The sequence below is a fragment of the Anolis carolinensis genome, chromosome 1 (assembly GCF_035594765.1).
Source record: "Anolis carolinensis isolate JA03-04 chromosome 1, rAnoCar3.1.pri, whole genome shotgun sequence".
Taxonomy (NCBI): Eukaryota; Metazoa; Chordata; class Lepidosauria; order Squamata; family Dactyloidae; genus Anolis; species Anolis carolinensis.
In genome coordinates this window covers 191,098,375-191,118,870 of record NC_085841.1, presented here as the reverse complement: position 1 = coordinate 191,118,870, position 20,496 = coordinate 191,098,375, and the positions used below count along the sequence as shown (strand labels likewise).

The 20,496-nt window shown below is 41.5% G+C and overlaps 1 protein-coding gene across 6 annotated transcripts in view; it reads right to left on the bottom strand.

Moving 5' to 3' along the window:
- LOC100561460 (uncharacterized) overlaps window positions 1-20,496 on the bottom strand; it is a 54,956-nt gene that overhangs the window by 12,311 nt on the left and 22,149 nt on the right. For 4 of the 6 annotated variants that reach the window (XM_062962881.1, XM_062962871.1, XM_062962860.1 and 1 more), the window contains 8 exons: window positions 18,338-18,541; window positions 15,557-15,691; window positions 14,560-14,649; window positions 10,493-10,672; window positions 8,456-8,585; window positions 7,205-7,298; window positions 5,483-5,634; window positions 4,782-4,982 (listed from right to left, as the gene is read on the bottom strand). In XM_062962881.1, the coding sequence (XP_062818951.1) occupies window positions 4,790-4,982; window positions 5,483-5,634; window positions 7,205-7,298; window positions 8,456-8,585; window positions 10,493-10,672; window positions 14,560-14,649; window positions 15,557-15,691; window positions 18,338-18,541 (1,178 nt within the window). In that variant the 3' untranslated portion in view covers window positions 4,782-4,789. Of the gene's footprint in view, window positions 1-698; window positions 2,406-4,781; window positions 4,983-5,482; window positions 5,635-7,204; window positions 7,299-8,455; window positions 8,586-9,365; window positions 9,457-10,492; window positions 10,673-14,559; window positions 14,650-15,556; window positions 15,692-18,337; window positions 18,542-20,496 lie in introns of those variants that run through there. The other 2 variants (XM_062962886.1, XM_062962894.1) reach the window with 2 other exon arrangements.

Genomic DNA, 20,496 nt, shown 5'->3' with positions numbered 1-20,496 from the left:
ATGCAATGCGGGCAGTTGAGAAAGCCTTCTTGGCTGCCATTTATTGTCAGAGTAGGCCTTCAGTGAGGCTCTAGCCCATGCTCAGTCAGATTCAGCAGAGTCCCCCACCAATGGCACTCTAGTCTCCATCTCGCTTGCTTCATTGCCGCCAGTTCCCTGGTGAACCAAGGAACTGAATTGGCACTAGTAGCAAGAGGGGACTTTCAGGGGCAATCGTGTCCACCGCCCTGGTTGTCTCCGTGTTCCAGAGATTGACCAAAGCAGGACCGTCTGCTGTCATTACAGGAAAATCCCCAAGAGACGTCAGGAATCCATTGGGATCCATAAGGCTCCTGGGACAGACCATCTTAATGGGTTCCCCATCCCTGCAGAGGTTAGAGGGTGTGGTTAGTCTAAACATGATCAGGTGATGGTTGGTTCATTACAACAGAACCACAGAAAGTTCCTCCACACCAACCCTTCCGTCTCCATCCGCATTGAAAACTGGGTCCAAAGTGTGTCCGGCTACGTGAGTGGGCCCGATATTTTTTGGGACAGCCCCATAGTTGTCATAGCAGCCATGAAGTCCTGAGCCGCCCCAGACAGGTTGAACCCGGCATGGACATTGAAGTCCCCCAGCACAATAAGCTGCTGAGACTCCAACACAAGGCCTGAGATCACCCCTGCTAGCTCAGGGCAAAAAGAAAAAAGTATGGCAGTGGGAGAGGGAATTTATTTATTTATTTACAGTATTTATACCCTGCCCTTCTCATCTCAAAGAGGACTCAGAGCGGCTTACAGAGTACACACATACGGCAAACATTCAATGCCAATTATACACTTAACAAGGACAGACAAACACAAACAGAGGTAAAGGCAGTTGTTCCCATCTTATTTCTGACATCTTGGAGGCTGTGCTCATCTCTGGCCACTGGAATGCTGTCGCTCCATCTTCCATGTCGAGAAGATTCCCAGGTTCAAACTGCTGATATTTCAACTGGCAGGATTTTTCTACTGCACAACTGTTTACCCTGCTGTGCTAAGCCTGGCACTAAGTCTATTAGATACTGCCACTTCCTCTGTCCCTCCAAAGCCAGAGCAGGAGTAGTTTAGATAGATGGAGGGCCTTTCATTGGCTTCTGGGCTTGAGACTGGTGGAGCTGTGCCTGCCTCTTCGTCCCTCTCTCTGAGTCCAGGGCACTGGCCATTGGCTTGGAGGGAGGGTTGTCCATTGGCTTTTGGCCTTAAACTGTGGTTCTCTGGTGGAGCCTACCCACTCCACCTTGAGTGGGAAAACGCCACCTAGTACCACAAGGAACCCGTTGCAAACTTCTCATGTGGGATCACTATTCGTTCAGTGGAGTTTTGAAATAGGAATTTCTTGGAAAAAAGTACAGTCTACTTGGAAAAAAGTACAGTGGCAGAATGGGATTGGATTGGCAGAATGAGATTGGGCCTTCTGAGCTCATTCAACTCTGTGATTCTATGAAATAAAATTATATATACACACATATCCAACTACCCTGATTTAGCACGGATTAATGGGATTAATCCACTTTCATCCCACCTCTTTCAACTTCAACTGCTTTTAAAATACTCTAATTTCTCTCTTCCTTCAACTTTCTGCTCCTTCAACTTCTGCAAATTTGAGATGTGACGGTGGGAGGGGGGTAAAAGGAGGGGGTAGGCCAAAATCTGGTCATGTGGCGAGTTGCAGCCAATCATGACTTAAGAACCGAAGGAGAGGGAAGAGTGGAGAGGTTCGTTTTTTAAAAATATTAGCCCTTTACAACTGCCAAGTTGTACAGGCCTGGACTATTCAATAGTAGGTGGGATGTAATGGTTTGAGCACTGGACTATGACAATGGAGGGCAAGGTATTAATACCACTCAGTCACGAAAACACATTGGGTAAACATTTTTCAGCTCAAGGGAATACAAAGGCAAACTTTCCCTGAAGAAATGTTTCCTAGAAAACCCTCTGAGAGGCCTTAGAGTGGTCATAAACTGGAAACAACTTGAAGGCACATAACAATTATATAGAAAGCACTGCAAAATTGCCAAGTTTACAATTTTAAGACTCATGACTGACTAGAGAGGAGAAAATGTTTCTGTAACAAAACAGACATCCTTAGGGTGCTTTACAGAATTGAGATTTGAGGCAGCTGCGAGGAGACTGGTTGGCAGAAAAGATTTTTTGCAGAAGTATTGTCTCTTTGAAAGGCGTTTTAGCTTTCTTCATTGTAAAACATGCAGAAATTCAAAATGCTGCTTCTAAAGGCATCACTGCAGTACAGTATGTCTTGACTTCTCTCAGTTGAAGGCTTGATATCTCCAGTGCCATGCTTTCCAAAGCTTCTGGAAGGTGCAAGGTTTTCCGATTCTTTTCAGAAGCCCTTAGAAAAATGGTAAGCTGTGCACATATCTCTGAAACCATTAATTGAGCGTGTTCAAATTAGGTTGAATTGACCATAAATGCCAAAGTGATTCTGACATTTGGGCAACAACCATGTTCGCATAACTTAGCAATATTTTATTCATTTCCAACACAACCTTACTCAAACATGTGACAAATGTTTTTTCCAGGTATTCAACAATAATGTGGAAGAAAAGTTAATGCTCAGCATTTCCTTTCTCCAAAAGGTATTTCTCAAAGGGAATTACAAACATGTTCAAGAATCAACATCAAAAGCCTTGTAAAATTCTAAACATTAGCTTTTTAAAATTATATTTATATTATAAAAATATTTGGATTGAAATGATATTTGAAAGTCACATATACAAAAGAATTCCAGATTCACATATACCAGCTAACCATAGTTTACAATGAAATTGTGTCATGGTAAAGCCAGTGTTGCCTGTTTAACATCCAAACCATGACAGCAAACCAAGACAAAAGCCACAATTTGATCCCTTTTGTCCTCAAAGTAACCAACGCCTTCGTCTTTGGTAGCAGAATTATACACATTTGTTCAAGGCTAAAGCCCACAGAATACAATGTAAATTATTTCAATGTAAAATACATTTCATTCTGCTTTTTCTCCAAGGAGCTCAATACACTGAACATATCATTATCCTCACAACAAACCACTGATATAGTTTAAATGATTGCTCAAATTATTCCATTAAGTTTCATAAACAATTGAGAATTTTCCATCACAATATAGAAGTTTAGTCATGAAAGCACACTGATCCTAAAATTATTTATGGTTCAGTGAAATAATATACTCATACTATATCCCTTATTTTGTCACAACTTATTTCAGGAGCCCCCAAACTCAAGCCGAGTGGCCGGATGCAGCCCTCCAAAGTCATTTACGCAGCCCCCATCCTCACCTTTAAACTTAGGGTTGCCCTACATCTGAAACAACTTGAAGACACACAACAACAACAGTCCTAATTAACTTGAATGCCTAATCAGTCAAAAGCAGGCACACACTTTCCATTGAGATACTGGTAAGTTTATGTTGGTTAAAATTCTTCTTCATTTTAAATATTGTATTGCTTTTTCATTTTTTGCACTACAAATAACATGTGTGGTGTGCATAGGAATTTGTTCATGTTTCTTTCAAACTATAGAGAATGTGAACCGACACACTGCTTGAAAACTTTGAGGAACCTTGCCTTACTCCTCTTGAAATAATCACTGCTATAGTGTCATATCAATACTGTGAATCTGCAAAACACAATTCTTATTTTCTATCATACGATGTTCTTTCCAATCCTACCTCATAACTATTTTTTTCCATTAAGCATTTAAAAGCAATTCAGTAGTCCCATATCTCTAAATATGAGCAACTGAATCATCGAAGGTGCTTCTATCTTTCTTTGCTTTTAGACTGCAAATCCTAGAGCAGCATTTATCAACTTGGGGGTCAGGACCCCTGGAGGGGTCGCAAGGAGGTTTCAGAGGGGTCACCAAAGACCACCAGAAAACACATAGTTCTGATGGTCTTAGAAACCCAAATCCCTCCAGTATTTTCTGTTGGTCATGGGGTTTCTGTGTGAGAAGTTTGACCCATTTCTATCGTTGGTGGGGTTCCAGGGGCTCTTTGATTGTAGGTGAATTATAAATCCCAGCAACTACAACTCCCAAATGTCAATTTTCTATTCTCCCCAAGATCTATTTTCCCCAAACTCCACAAGTGTTCACATTTAGACATATTGAGTATTTGCGCCAAGTTTGGTTCAGATCCATCATTATTTGAAATCCACAGTGCTCTCTGGATGTAAATGAACGACACCTCCAAAACTCAAGGTCAATGTCCACCAACCCTTCCAGTATTTTCTATTGGTCATGGGAGTTCTGTGTGCCAAGTTTAGTGGAGTTCCGAATGCTCTTTGACTATAAGTGGACTATAAATCCCTGCAACTACAACTCCCAAATGACATAATCAATCCCTCCCAATCCCACCAGTATTCAAATTTTGGCATATCGGGTATTTGTGCCAAATTTGCTCCAGTGAATGAAAATACATCCTGCATATCAGGTATATCAAATATTTACATTACGGTTCATAACCGTAGCAAAATTACAGTTATGAAGTAGCAACGAAAATAATGTTATGGCTAGGGATCACCACAACATGAGGAAATGTATTAAGGGGTCACTGTATTAGGAAGGTTGAGAACCATTGCCTTAGAGGCAAGAACTAAATTCCTGTAGTTTGACAGAAGGTTAACAAAGAGAAAGCAAAAATTTCAGTAGCTTGAATGGAAGGTTAACAAAGAGAAAGGACAGCTCTGAAGCAACTACAGTCCACAACTAGATCTAGCAGCACTGCAATACCAAAGCCTACTTACCTGCCCAGTCAGAATAACCGCTGGCGTTTACTGAAGTCGTCTGTAGGCAGATCAGACAGTGTCACCTTCAACTTCACATCATTCACAGTTTTCCCATGTAGCATAGCTATGGCATCACTAGCACTTGCTCTCTCTGCAAACATGGCATAAGCCCCATTTTTCCCAGGGATAAGGTGACTGGCTATAAAATGTCCAAACCGACTGAAACAAAGTAACAGAGAGCAAATAGTATACAGTAAGATACAAAATGGCAACATGTGCTACTTAATTTCATGTGCAACAAATGGGAGGTTTACTAATATGGGAAATTTTGCCCATAAAAGCTTAATATTAGTAAATCTTTAAAATATCAGACTTTTCAGCTGTTAAGACTTTGCTTTCCATAAAACCTGAAACAAAAAATGCTATTTACAATATGTCAGATGTTATTCATATTGACAATACTTCACTTTGATGAAATTGGCAAACTTCCTAGATCTAACATAGAGGGGGGATCTAACACATTGCAAGACATGAAATTAACATCATCATCGGTAATGTTTAAGTATATCTGCAGGGTCCCAAAGTAATTGCCTATTTTTCTATCTTCCAAATAAACTGACATTATTATAGTGTTTAGCCAGAAAGGATTATTTACTGTCTGAGCTTCAATCAAACATCCCTGTTTAGCCAGTTTCCTTTTTTAGTCAAGCAGATCTCACCTTAATACATTATCCAAGACATTTTGAGGTAAGGGACAGGGATCAAATATGATTAAAAGCCTTTCACGTATAGAAGAGTCCGGGGGAGCTTTCCTTTTGTATGATGGAAGCGCAGCGTCTGTTTGGAGACGAGGGGGAGGAATCCAAGACTCCTAGAGAAGGGACAGGAATCAAAGCCAACACTTTCAGTTTAAATCATGTGAGCGGGCCACTTTAAACTGCAGATGCTTGGTTATCAATTGGATCATGTTGTTCCCATCTCTAGAATATAACTTTTTTTTTACAATTCCCAAATCATTCCAAATTGGTTTTTAATTTAAGTACTTGGGGATTTGTAGACATAGCTTATCTCAGCCTGAAAGATCAAAAATGGCAACAAAATGATCAAATAAATGCCTGACGATATAAATTAAGTCTACTGAGCTAACATGGTTCCCAAAGAACAGCCCAGAAAAGTGAGATGTCCTGAGCCTTGGAAACAGAGAGTGCTCCTCTGACAGTCATACAACTCCCCATTTAGCACAAACAAAAAGGCATTTGGAGCTCTCTGCCCACCTTCAAGCCCAATCAAAGGACTCATAGACTCATACAATTGTTTACAAACTCATTTTGGAGTCCAAAAGACCACTACGATCTTGAAGATTACAGGGGCATGGGAACCCTCTTGTTTGTACTTGCGTTCTAAAAGAAACTGCAACAACACTTGCCCTATCATTTTGCCTTGATCTCAAAAGGGTTGCAGCTTTATTTTCTGGGAAATAGTTTTAGCGAAGTTAGTGTATCAATGTTTCTGTTTTAATTCTGGATTTTTGTTATCAAAACACCTTCATCCTGATTCTAATCAGAGAACACTCCACCCCACTTAGCATATATAAGTTGAGGCAGGTTTGGCAGTCCCAAAGTCTGGATTGTGAAATGACCCATGAGAACGTCGAGGGTCATTCCACAGAAAGGGGAAAGTAACAATGTTCCCTGAGCCACCCATGGCCACTACTGTGATTTCCCCACTCAGGCATTCAAAAAGGCCAGAAACGGCATTGTGGCACAGAGAGTAGAGGGAGTCGGTGCTTCTTTTCTATTCTTCCAGTGACAGATTAAGCTCTCACCTTTTATCCTTTTACTCAGAGAAGGGGATGGTCAGGGAGTTAGTTTTTTTGACTAAAATTTCTACACTTATACATGAATATATAAGGTAACCCACAGATCTTTGAATACAGAAACAGGTTGCACACAGGAAACTGTGGCCCTCTGAATGTCCACAACCCTTTGAGACACGGCAAGTAGATTTACATGTATACAATCAGACTAACAAACTTGGCCTTCCCTGTTCAGCCTCTTCTATCGTCTGCTCACAGAAATCATCTCCTTCTCTTAGCACCTCATTGGTGACTTTCACAGATTAGCCAGCAAGGTTACACAAGGCCCCAGCTTTTCCACTATATACTTTATAGTCACACTCATGTTTCCCATAATCCTTTACTATTTCACTGAATGTACAAAAAGAGGATATGAGAAAAGTGAATAAATCAAGGATAAGTGAAATCCAACAAACAATTAGGTTTCCCAATGAAAACATGCCAACCATCCAAACAATTTTCTGATGGCAAATACAGTCAATCAACAATATCCATACAAAGAATTGACAAGCTATTATTTTTAAAAAGACATAGATAATGTTAATAAATATAGCACCAATTTAATTAAGCTTGGAAAAATACCTACAGCAGACCTCAGAAGTTGAGGAGCCCAATTATTATCCCATATCATTGAAGCCAGATGTGAAGTCACCAGCTGTGTTGCCATTTCTTGGAGGAGTCTGAAGACACATTAAGATATTTCTAAAACAAATGCATACTTTTCAATTCCTAACATTGCTAAATTGTATTTAAATAGAGAAGCTCAACATTCATAGGTACTATTCAAGATTAATTAGATCCCTGATGCACTCATGTGCTTAATAAGTTTCCTTATTATTAGTTAAGCACATATTATACTCAACTGTCTCCAAAAAAAAAAAAACAACAGGGTTTAAAGACTGCCTACATTTGACTGCAGTACTAGCTTATGATTATATAGCTATGAACAGAGAAAAAGCTTTTCTAGTTTAAAAAGAGCAAAATGACAATAGTAAAAATCTTTCCCCAACATTATGTCAGACATGTTGAATATATTTCTCATGCTATGTTACCTGGAATATTAAATATTCTACTTTGTTTTCCTTTAGAGCAGGGCTTCTTAAATCTTTCCACTTGCGATCCCTTTTGGCTTGAGAATTTTTTACGTGAGCCCGGTATACAAAATAGTTATAAAAGCCAACATTTACTGATAATAAACCAACAAGGGCAAGGCTTCCTAAACAGGCAGTTTTTCTTTATTAGGAAAGACAGCTAAAGCGCGTTCTGCAGAGTATTCATGTAAACATCTCCAATAGCCACTAGGTGATATTCAGGATCCTAACAATAAGCAAAGGGGATCCCATTTTGGGCTGGGACTCGTGGCTTAAGAAGCCCTGCTTTAGCGAACTAGAAAGATAATTCCTTACAAATTTCTTACGCTTGCATATGGGTAGGGATCTGAAGCATCAAAAATTGACTCAAATTTCTTCTGAATGTAAAGTACAACCGCTGTATTCACCGAGGATACATTAAAAGGCCCCATCCCTGAAACTATGGACAACAGGGAATTCTATAGTTCGACTATACTTGAATTGGAAGCACACTGGAATCAAGCTGCAGAAACTAGAAAAGCCAACAAACATTTCTAGGAGCATAAGTAATACTGAATTCATACTGAATTCATGGATAAGGGAGTCATTTTGTCTTTGTTTCTTTTTAAGGAAAATATCAATTTTATTCCATTTGCAAAGTAATTAATATGCTTCGATTTTTCTCAACATTTTTGCATGCAATTTTCTAAAAAGTAAAAAGTATGTTAGCATCACTATATTTGAAATGTGTATGATTTAGTACTTACTGAGTTCCATGTATTTTGTCTTTCATGAAACTAACATGCAGCTGATTCCCAAGAGGATATTCCAAACCATGTAGTCTGTGTTTGGCATACACAGCAGATGCAACATTTCTGTACTGAACCATTGCATATACTAAGAATGAACAAAAGCATGAGTTTAAGTATAAAATCATTCAAGGCTTACTGAGAGCAAACCCAAAAACAAGACAACTCCAATAATCAAGTATGCACACTTTCAAAACCTCTTTAGTAAACAGTGAGCAGAACATAATTTTCTTCTACTTGATATAACAATTTTACCTGGCAACAGGTGGAGGAGCAAGGTATACTAAATAAATAAACAGTGAAAGAAATGGCCAACATTGCTTTCTGTCTCATCATGTGGCAAGACAAAATACATTTCTTTCAATCTCAGAATGTCTATCTGCACAAACACGTGCAAGTATAACTTAGAAAAAGTGTTCTTAAGTTTCTCACAGTAATATAGACTGTACTACCTTCACTATGCATTGCTACTTATATATTCATATTTTGGAAATATATCCCTAGTTCCTACCCCACTCAAGATAGATAAAAATGGACAGACACATTTAAAGAAACAAACAAGAAACAACTGAAACAACGGGCGGTAAGGAGGGAAGAAATACATTAATCTAATTGGAAAAGGACTTTCGAAAAAGGACAACACAAGCAATGAGTTGGCCATCCAAAACTGTGAGGGAGACTATCCTATAATCGAGTGTCAAGATTCAAGACCATTTATCAGTTTTATACTATAGAGAAGGCCAGCACAATATGCCACCTGCAAAACATCGCCCCTCCCACCTGCTGCCGTTTGCAAGTGCCCCCCCTCCACTAACCCCTGTCCCCATCTGTCGTCATTTGCATGCGCTGTCCCCTCCACCCTTCCTACCCATCTTGAGGTTCTGGAGGGGTTTCCCTTCCTATTCATCTTCAGGGTCTGGAGGCGTTGTCCTTCCTATTAACCTTAGAATCTGGGGGGGCTTGTAGGAGGCCGGAAGAAAGAAGGATATGGAAGGGAAAAAAGGGAGGGAGGGAGGGAGGAGGGGATAAGTAAAGAAAAAGAAAGCAAGGGAGGAAGGTAAGTAGGTAAGAAAAAAGAGGGGAGGGAGGGCGAAAAGGAAGAAAGAAAGGGAAGTAAGAAACAGGATAAGGATTTCAGGATTCAGAAAGAGTGGTGTAGTGGCTTGAACCTCAGATTATGGGTCTCAACCCACTGGGTGACTTTAGGCAAGTCACATTCTCTCAGCCTCAGAGGAAGACAAAGGAAATCCCTTTTGAAGAAATCTTGACAAGAAAACCCTGTGATAGGGTTGCCTTAGGGTCACCCTGTCTGAAACAACTTGAAGGCACACAGCAACAACAATACTAATCAATCATTGTTTTTACCTTACTTGGAAAGTGCGGTGCTAAAAGCCCCAAGAAGCTTAGCCTATGTAATTTTGGGCCCTCATTACCGGCAAGTTGTGCAAGCCTGTTATAGAGATTCCAGCTGATGAGACATAATTTGTAGAATTCATTCCCTACAATTTACTCAGCATCGGACATAAAACCTTCTGTGTCCAAAGTAGGAATTAAATACATAATTCAATAAATTCTGTTTTTGCTAGTGCTATGATCAGCAGGTTCAAATATGGACTATACAACATACACATTCTTAGACAAATATCACATCTATCGGCACATCTACATGGCCACCAAAATCCAACACAGGCGGGAATTCGCTCCAAGGCATTTACATGGTGAATGGATTCATCTCTCCCCCAATGCAGGGCACAGCAATTTATCATGGTTGTACCCTACATTAGAAAAAGTCTAAAAGAATCATATCTGCAGTGAACTCTCTTTCAGATGAAAAAAAACTTAAAGATGATGTATCTCTGCAACTGTTCAAATGCAACATCTCTGTACTGATTCATATATTTATCTTTTATATTACTAAAGCAATTGAACAAAAATGCATAGCTTATACAGAATCCAATTTTACATTTAAAAATCCTTTTCAATATTTTTCATTACCACGTTTACTACGAAGACCTGGACGAGTTTCGCAAGATTCCAATCCTGGGATGACATCAAATAAGCCAAATATTTGCTCTTCAGTCAATGGGAATTCCGAAAACATTAATAAATGTCTCGAGATTGATTCTTGTTTTCTGGTATTACCCCTTTCCACACTTGCAAGGTCTGGTGGATCCACTAAATGAAACATAGTAAAACAGTACCATTACAGACTATATAATAATTAAGCTGTATCTACTTTGAACTCTTAATAAGTTTTATTCTTCAAATCTATGTTCAGTTCAAGCAGTAGAATGACAATCTGCAACCATAATATGTATCTCAATGAATAAAAGAGCATAAATACAAGTGTTTTCCATTTCAAGCATGCATGTTTATGCCTACAAAGACAGAAGTAATAATAAAATAATTGTTGTACCTGGGGCAACCTAACTTTCTCTAGTGACTAACTGAAAAGAGAACATTTGAGCTTGCTGCTACAACACCAACTAAACAACTGTATATGAGGAATATTATGTTCATTTTTCTCTTTTTAAAGTTCAATTTAGAAAGTTATGTGGCTTAGTTTAGATACAGAATCCCTCTGTAAGTCTCAGAGGCCACAAAGAAAATACCGTAAATCCCTATTTAACTGGCAATCTACACAGTGTTTACTGTGTTTAATCTTTGTTCTATGTATTTTAATACATGTATTTATATACTTGAGTCTAATGTGCCATCAAATCTAATGTGCACCTCAATTTTAAAAAACCTGAAACCAAAAAAAATATTTGAAGCCCCCCCCCCCCCCCCCAAAAAAAAAAAAGACTGGGTGAAGAGGGTGACTAATGCTTCCCTTAGCCAAGGCAAATTTCCATCTAGCCTAAAAGTGGTGGTTGTAAAACCATTACTTAAAATACCATCATTAGACCCCACGGAAATGGGCAATCTCTAATCTCCCCTTCCTGGGCAAGGTTCTGGAGCGGGTGGTGGCCTGGCAACTTCAGGGATTCCTGGAAGAAACAGATTATCTAGATCAGTGGTTCTCAAGCTTGGGTCCCCAGATGTTTTTGGCCTTCAACTCCCAAAAATCCTAACAGCTAGTAAACAGGTTGGGATTTCTGGGAGTTGTAGGCCAAAAGCTTCTGGGGACCCCAACTTGAGAACCACTGATCTAGATTCATGCCAATCTGGTTTCAGGCCTGGCTATGAAACTAAGACTGCTTTGGTTGCCTTGGTAGATGATTTGTGTAGAGAATTTGACAGAGGGAGTGTGTCCCTGCTGGTTCTCTTGGACCTCTCAGCAGCCTCGATACCATTGACCACAGTATCCTTTCTGGGTCGCCTGGCTGGTATGGGATTCGGGGGCACTGTTTTAGAGTGGTTCCAGTCCTTCCTGGAAGGATGAACCCAGATGGTGGTATTGGGGGAGCCTGCTTGATCTCATGGCCTTTGAACTGTGGAGTCCCATAGGGTTCAGTACTGTCCCCCATGTTTTTTAACATATACATGAAGTTGTTGGGAGAGATCACCTGGAGTTTTGGAGTTTGGTGCCATCTGTACGCATATGACACACAATTCTACTACTCATTTCTACCAAAAGCCAAGGAAGCAGCCCAGACCCTGAACAGCCTGTCAGCTGTCATGGACTGGATGAGGACAAATAAACTGAAACTGAATCAAGACAAGATAAAGATTCTTCTGGTCAGTCATAAGGCAGATCAGGATATAGGGTGGCAACCTGTGCTGGATAGGGTCACACTCCCCCTGAAAACACAGGTCCGCAGCTTGGGGGTCCGGTGCTCCTGGACTCATTGCTAAGTCTGGAGGCTCAGGTATCGGCCTTGGCACAATTAAAACTTCTGCACCAGCTGCAACCATACCTTGAGAAGCCAGACTTGACCATGGTGATCTATTCCTTGGTTAAATCCTACCTAGACTAATGCAACAGGATCTACGTGGGGCTGTCCCTGAAGAGACTAGTTCAAAAATCTGCAGCTAGGTTGCTCACAAGGGCTGGATGCAGGGAGCGTACCACTCCCCTGCTACAGCACCTGCACTGGCTGGCAATATGTTTCCAGGCCCTATTTAAGGTGCTGGTTTTGACCTTTAAAGCCCTAAACAGTTCATGTCCAACTTACCTATCTGACCACATCTCCTCATACCAACCCACCCGAGTATGAAGATCTTCCAAAGAGGCCCTTCTCTCCCTACTGCAATCGTGGCAAATGCGGTTGGTAGCGATGAGAGAGAGGGCCTTCTTGGTGGCTGCCCTGACCCTCTGGAACTCCCTCCCCAAGGTGATTAAAACAACCCCTTTCCTGACATCTTTTAAAAACCAGCTGAAGATCTTTCTGTTCAAGCAAGCATTTAATGAAGAAATATAATCTGTAATGACAGGAAGGCTAATTTGCAGTGAGTTAGCCAAAAAAAGGTGAGAATTATATTTGAGTATATACAGTATATGTTTTTCATAGAAATATATTTTAAGATACATATTTTACATAATGTTTTTAAATGATAATGTTGATAAGTAATGGTTGAATATCTGTAACCATGTTTCTTCAAGTGGTGATATGTAAAATTCGCACATATGGCATTTTCCGCACCTGCACAGTCAGATCAGAATCTTCTAGAAAGCTCTTGATAAATTTTAGCAGAAGCCCTGCTCACTCTCCCCATAGAGTATAAAGCCAGTGGGAGGTGCTATCACTGAAAGGAGGCACCCAGTCTCAAAACCTGCCCCTTGGGGAGTTGATTTCGACTGGTGCTGCCACCATTGGTACTAAGGAGGGCGGTGTGGCCGGCACTGAGCTCGGGCAGCTGAACTCCATGCTTTTCTGCCTTTCTAGAGTTGTCATAGGGGTTGTGGCTGCAGGGAGCTACTGAGCCAGCAGAGGGGCTCAGCAGCCGTAGAGGGAACCAGGTTCGAAGCACTCCCCTCAGAAGGAGATGGTGCAGCTAGGCTTTGTGACTGCATGCTTGCCTCTTCTGTCGATGGCGCGGGCAGCTGCAGGGGAAGCCCATTCTGTGTTGCTTCCGTGGCCAGCCAAGGTAGGTCCTCCAGCACGGAGGCCTGGGAAGCAGTAGCTTTCTCTTTCTTCGGCATTTCCAGACCTTTGGATGCCACTCGGCTTTTTAGCCTTGGCAATGGCCAGAGTTGGCTGAGCTCCTGGAGTGGCAGGAAGGTGAAGGTCTCCAGCATCAGCCCCTCCCCTAGGGGGAGGAGGCTGGGAAACAGCCCAATCTTCAGGGAGGGCAGGGGGAAACAGGCCTGCTCACAGAGTGTAGCCTTCAGCTTTGAGTCTCGATTTCTGCATGCCTGGGGGGTAAAAGAGAGGCACACCGGGCAAAATTCCACCTGATGGCCCTCCCTCAGGCACAGGAGGCACATAGCATGCCCATCAGAATCAGGCAACTTTCCCCCACATGAGGTGGATTTTTTGAAAAAGGCTTTAAAAGACATACCAAATAGGAAAAGAGTAGTCAAAGACCAGCCCAGGTCAGGAATACAGATAGTACAAAACAGAGCAGTCAATTCAAAGTCAAAAAGTGAAATGCAATAAAAAGAGCTCTTGAAGGCAATAGAAGAATTTCCTAGCTGTTACGAAGGTGGACTAAAGGAACTAAGGCAGTAGCCCTTCCCACTAGCTATATACTCTATTGGGAGAGTGGGCGGGGCTTCCACCAAAATGTATCAAGAACTTTCTAGAAGATTCTGATCTGACTGCACAGGTGCAGAAATACCATATGTGCTATTTTACAAACACCACAATGAAGAATGCTTTAACTATATTGTGCCCTGTCTCAAGCCATGAAGACAGGTGAGTAAAAAATAAAATAACCACAATAATAATCACGAACGGACATGCTTTAATTCCGACAACACGTTGGTCTTGCATTCTAACAAACAGTTATCTATTCTCTGGTTAGACATTTGGCAATGGTGCTAGGTGACTTCTGCATAAAATCTATCACACATGAATCCAGTAAACTAGACATTTTAGCAGAGGCTGTCTCACTTCAGCAGAGGAATACTGGCACCACAATCTTCACACAGATGTTCTTTTTCAGATCATACCTACCTGAGGTAAGCAAGCTGTTCCCTTGGTTCTTTTTTTTACGACGTGCACCACCCATGTAGAACTTCCATTCAGATGATTTCAGGGACTTATCTGAAGATGAAGTATACACATTCAAATAACATTTCTGTTTCCAGACATTTGTGAGTACTACTTTATGCTTCAGATATTTTATTCCTTAAAACAGTGGTTCTCAACCTGTGGGTCCCCAGGTGTTTTGGCCTACAACTCTCAGAAATCCCAGCCAGTTTACCAGCTGTTAGGATTTTTGGGAGTTGAAGGTCAAAACATCTGTGGGCCCACAGGTTGAGAACCACTGCCTTAAAGCTTCTTCAAATGGAAGTAAATGTTGCACTCCAAGCCAATAAACACCTCTGTACTTAACCACCACACTTCTGTTCAAAGTAAAAGACTTCAAAGTCTACACTTGTAAAATAGTCCATGAGGTTCAAGGTACAAGAATGATCCAAAATTCTGAAGCAACAACAGATCCAACACAGGAATACAAGAAAGCCAGAAAGCATAAGTCAGTTTAAAGTTCAATACAAAAATCCAGGAACAATCCTTCAAACTTGGAAGCAAGAAACATGAAAAAAAAATAAGGAACTAGCACTTCAGCAGGCTTGACTAAAACTTCATAAGGGGTTGCCTCAGTTACCAACGTTGACCAGACTGCCTCATTATTCTCTCCACCTGTGATTTCATCCTCTGAACTTGTTTCCTTAGAGAACAACTCCTTTGTACCACCTCGGCACCTCTCTGGAATGTGACCTTCACGAATGGCTGGAGACACACACTAATGTTTTTCAGGACTTAAAATCTCATGTTGGCTCGCTGGCCCAGAGTTCCCATGATCCACTTCCCCGTTTACATTAGTATCAGCCACAACCATGGGTTGCACTGCAACAGTAAACAATGAACTTCAATGGAAATAATTTGCCCTTTGATAAGCTTTAAGATTTCAATCTCCACATAAACGTTTGCTTTAAGATGATCCTACCTGTAGTAAACACAGTATCATGTTGTATTTCAGCACTCTTTACTTCTGGTTCTGCAGTACTCTCATAAATGGGGCAAACACTGGGTTCAAGTGGTTGAGTCACAGATACAGGCAAATATGTGCTGTAACCTGAAGGTAAAAGATATACAGACCCAAGTTAAAACTTTATGAAAGGTTGTGTAACTCCCAGGAGTTGGGAAGTCCCCATCTCATTCTCTACTCCTCAATACAGCAACTGAGTTTCTTCAACCAAATACCTAATTCCTTAACTAAAAGCCTTTGGGAAAGTACGACTGGGCATTTCATTGTGTTTGGTGACCTTTTGGTATTCCCTCAACTGTTCTAAGACCAGAAAAGCATTTTCTCTAACAGAAAATAACTGATTGTCACTTCCTGTTTAGAAAAAAGGCTACCTAAACAGTATAAAAAGATACAAAAAGATCCCCCCCCCCCCCCCAGATGCCGCAAAGTGGCCAACTGAATCCCCTTCCGGCCATTAATTTGCAGACAGAGGTGCAGGGTCATGCAAAAATGGCCTACACGTATGCAAGTCAACTAATTTGAATTCAGGTATCACTTATGCTTATAGCTCTTTAGAACCTCTAAAATGAAGCAATGATGTTCCCTAAACAGAAACAGAACCCAGGAATGCAAACAGATTTGATTGTAAGAGCACCTTTGCTTGCTGGAGGATTAAATAAAGAAGACTAAATTGACCCGGTCTCCCTCTGTGTGTGCTGCAGTACCTTTTATAGTTTCTATATTCCACTAGAGCAGTGGCTCTCAACCTGGGGTTCCCAGATGTTTTTGGCCTACAACTCCCAGAAATCCCAGCCAGTTTACCAGCTATTAGGATTTCTGGGAGTTGAAGGCCAAAAACATCTGGGGACCGCAGATTGAGAACCACTGCACGGGACATTAGAATAACTGTCTTTGTCATTGTGCTATTGCACAACAAAATTACATGCCTTCCCCCATACACACCACAAAACAACACACCCATCCCTCCACACACACACACACACACCATACAGTCCCCAATGCCACATCAGTGAAAACCACAGAGTTCAACATAGCCACAGCTATGCAACGACATACATCAATTTCAGGTGATATGTTGCACTCACAATGTTGTATCATAACCTGTAATACCTACTTAGTAATCGTGGTATTCAGATTGCTTTAACACAAGCTCAATACACTATCTTGACCCAACAAATTGACAGCTTAAGAGAGGGGTCCTCAAACTTTTTATGCAGAGGGCCAGTTCAGTCTCAGATTGTTCGGGGGGGGGGGGGGGGGGGACTATAATCTAAACAGGTCATGAACACTGAACACTGCACATTACCTTATTTGTAGTGCAAAAAACATGAAAGATTATTATTATTATTATTATTATTATTAATAATAATAATAATAATAAGAATGCATTTATATAATGAGTTTTAAATCCTAGACCAGGAGTCCCCAAACAAAGGCCTGTGGGCGGGATGTGGCCCTCCGAGGTCACTTACCTGGCCCTTGCTCTAAATTTTAGACTTAGGGTCGCCTCAAGTCTGAAATGGCTTGAAGGCACACAACAAAAATCTTAATTAGCGTGACTATCTCAGCATTCAAAAGCAGGCCCACATTTCCCATTGAAATATTGTTAAGTTTATGTTGCTTAACATTGTTCTTCATTTCTCTTTTTATGAACTGGTGTGATCTCTGAGGTTCACCGGGGAAGCCCTTCTCGTGGTCCCACAGCCTTCACAAGTACGATTGGTGGGGATGAGGGAGGCCTTCTCAGTAGTGGCTCCCCACTACTGAGAAGATTTATAATAATAAATCTTTATTTCTACCCCTCCACCCTTTCTCAAATGGGACTCGGGGGGGGGGGGGGGTTACAAAGCACTCAGGCATTCGGTGCACTAAATACAGATACATCAGTATCAAAGGAAAACATAATTCACACCATCAATACATAAAACAATACCACAGTACAATCAATCAACCCTAAAATACACATCATAAAATGTTATGGTAATTATAGACATAAAATGAATAACAACCAACCGGTCATATAAAGTGCTTTCAATGAAAAAACCAGTGGGTCTACAATTTTAACCTTTTGGACTCTATACCTATTGGAAAGCTTGGTTAAAGGGCCAAGTTTTTAGGTTGGACCAAAAACATTGGAGGGTGGGGGCTAGCTTAATTTCCCTCAGGAGGGCGTTCTAGAGCTGGGGGGCCACTACTGAGAAGGCCCCGTCCCTCATCCCCACCAATCGTACTTGTGAAGGCTGTGGGACCACGAGGAGAGCCTCCCTGGTGAACCTCAGAGTTCACGCCGGTTCATAAAAAGAGAAATGAAGAACAATTTTAAGCAACATAAACTTAACACTATTTCAATGGGAAATGTGGGCCTGCTTTTGGATGCTGAGATAGTCACGCTAATTAAGATTTTTGTTGTTGTGTGCCTTCAAGCCATTTCATACTTGAGGCAGCCCTAAGTCTAAAATTTAGAGCAAGGGCCAGGTAAGTGACCTTGGAGGGCCACATCCTGCCCACAGGCCTTTGTTTGGGGACTCCTGATCTAGGATTTAAAACTCATTATATAAATGCATTGAATCACCTTATCATTTTTTTCAGTTTTTAACTGTTTGCGTTTTTGAATACATTACAACTGTACCCTCGGTTTGCTTCTGATACAATAAATAAATAAACTTTTTAAAAGACAAATGTCTAAGTTTTATCTGTTAGAAGCATCTTTAAGCATAACAATGAACTGCCTACCTGAAGACATCAAGTTGCTCTCTTTTACACTGTGGTCATCTGCCTGCTGTTCTACACCACTTGTATAATAGTAGGAGTGCAAATTAGTTCCAGGTGGGTGCATTGAAGGTTCAGACAAAGCGGCACTGTAATCTGTACCACCCACATAATATTCATATCCATAGTGTTCTGGTGGCTTAAAAACTTGCTGAACTTCATTGGCACTATAACCTAAACCAAACAGACAAAGGGAACATTGAAATTTACCGTGACACATTGGATAGGTTACAATTCTTAGTCAAAATAAGTAGGACTATGCAAAATAGACTTTAGGTACTCTTCCATGCACAGGACAACCCCCTCTTCTGGTCTGGAGAGCTGCTACCAAAAAAAAGGAGGTGGAGGACATAATGATTAGGTAAGACTAGCCTGAATGGGTGATCCAATCGCAAGGTCAAGTGAAAGTCTGAGTCAAACTGGTAAGGCAGTAGGGAGATTCAAGAACATAATCAAAGGAGGTCCAAGTCATGCCGAAGAGAAGCAGTCAAATGCGAGCCAAAGTCGTTAGAAAAAAGAGTGAACGAGAGAGAGATACACGAGGTTTCTAAGCTGCTAGTAGCGGCAGAAAAAGAAACAGAGGTTCGCTCCCTGCCCACAGCTATTTATACTGTAAGGGGAGTGGGTGGAGTGCGACTACCGTCAAAATGTTTCTACCAGAGACATCTAGAAGGTTCTGAAAAGCCGTTCGCGTGTGCAAAAGACCCATACGTGCGACACCACAATGAAAAAACTTCTAAATGAAAACTTCCTGTGGTTTGCAATCTCAAATGAGGTCGTCACAGCTTTATGTTGGGGTTTGAGATGGTGAGACCAATTTGTAGTGGGCAGCAAAGGTGAGTGGCGCAGCCCATGTTGCAGCCCAGCAAATGTCTTCAATGGGAATACCGAGCAGGAAGGCCTATGAAGTGGCTACTGCTCTAGCAGAGTGAGCCTTGGACTGCTATGAAGGATCTCAGTCTGCCAGCTGGACAAATTGTCAAAACTATCAATTACGCAAGTCTTTGGGAGTAGACTGGAAAGCCCAAGGCATCCAGGCGGTACTTGAGGAACTTTGGAGATTTTCTGAGGGGCCATTCTATGGACATAGAAGGCTAAGGCCCTCCTGACATCCAGCAAGTGGAGAACAACCTCCAAGGGTGACGTTGGATTATGGAAGAGCGCAGGCAATATGTCTTAGGACATGTGGAAATGGGTGACCACCTTTGGAAGGAAGGTTACATCCATCTGGAGAACCGCTTTGTCCTTATGGAATTGCAGGTAAGGGGGATCCGCCTGCGATGTGCAAAGTTCACTAGCACGTCTAGCCGATGTGACTGCCACAGAAATGAGGTTTTCGAGGAAAGGTAAGTGAGGTTGTTCAAGGCCATTGGTTCAACTGGTGGCTCAGAAAGATGGGACAGTACCAATTCCAGGCTCCAGATGAGAGGCGGCAGGAGGGAATATCGGGGGTACATGTTTTTGTCCCCCTTGAGGAATAGCTGAATCAGTGCACAGGAGAAGCAATATTGATGTTCTATCTTCCTTCGGTATCAAGATATTGCTGCTAAGCAGCATTTGATAGATGACAAGGAGAGACCCAAACTTGAGAGGTGCCTGAGAAGTCCAGAACTGTCAGAGTTGGAGCCCTGATAGGGTCGGGACCAGCCGGTCTAAGAAACGCAAAAAGGCGGGACCACTTGTACTGGTGAGCTTGCTTGGTGGAAGCTTTCTGGGCAGCTCTGATGATTAATTTAGCAGTGTTGGGTGACTGGGTGGAGCTACCACCAAAATGGTTCTGAGAGATCTAGAAGGTTTCAAAAAGCTGTGCATGTGCACAGAAGACCCATATGTGCAATTTCACAGACACCATAATGAAGAATAATCTCACACTGTGAGTGTTAGCAAATGTGACATGCAATCACCTTTAAAACAAGTCTCTTCAACCTGTGATACTCCAGTGTGGACTCCCAACTCAACCAGCTGGCTAGAGCTTCTGGGAGTTGGAGGCTCAAACAGCTGGAGGGTCACAGGTTGAAGAGGTCTAGAAGAAGTAGAAGAAGTTATGTGTTCAAATGTAAACAAAGACCAAAGATCTTTGCAAATATGTATAGTGCTTCAACAGATGAGACTGTATTCTTTGCTAGTTA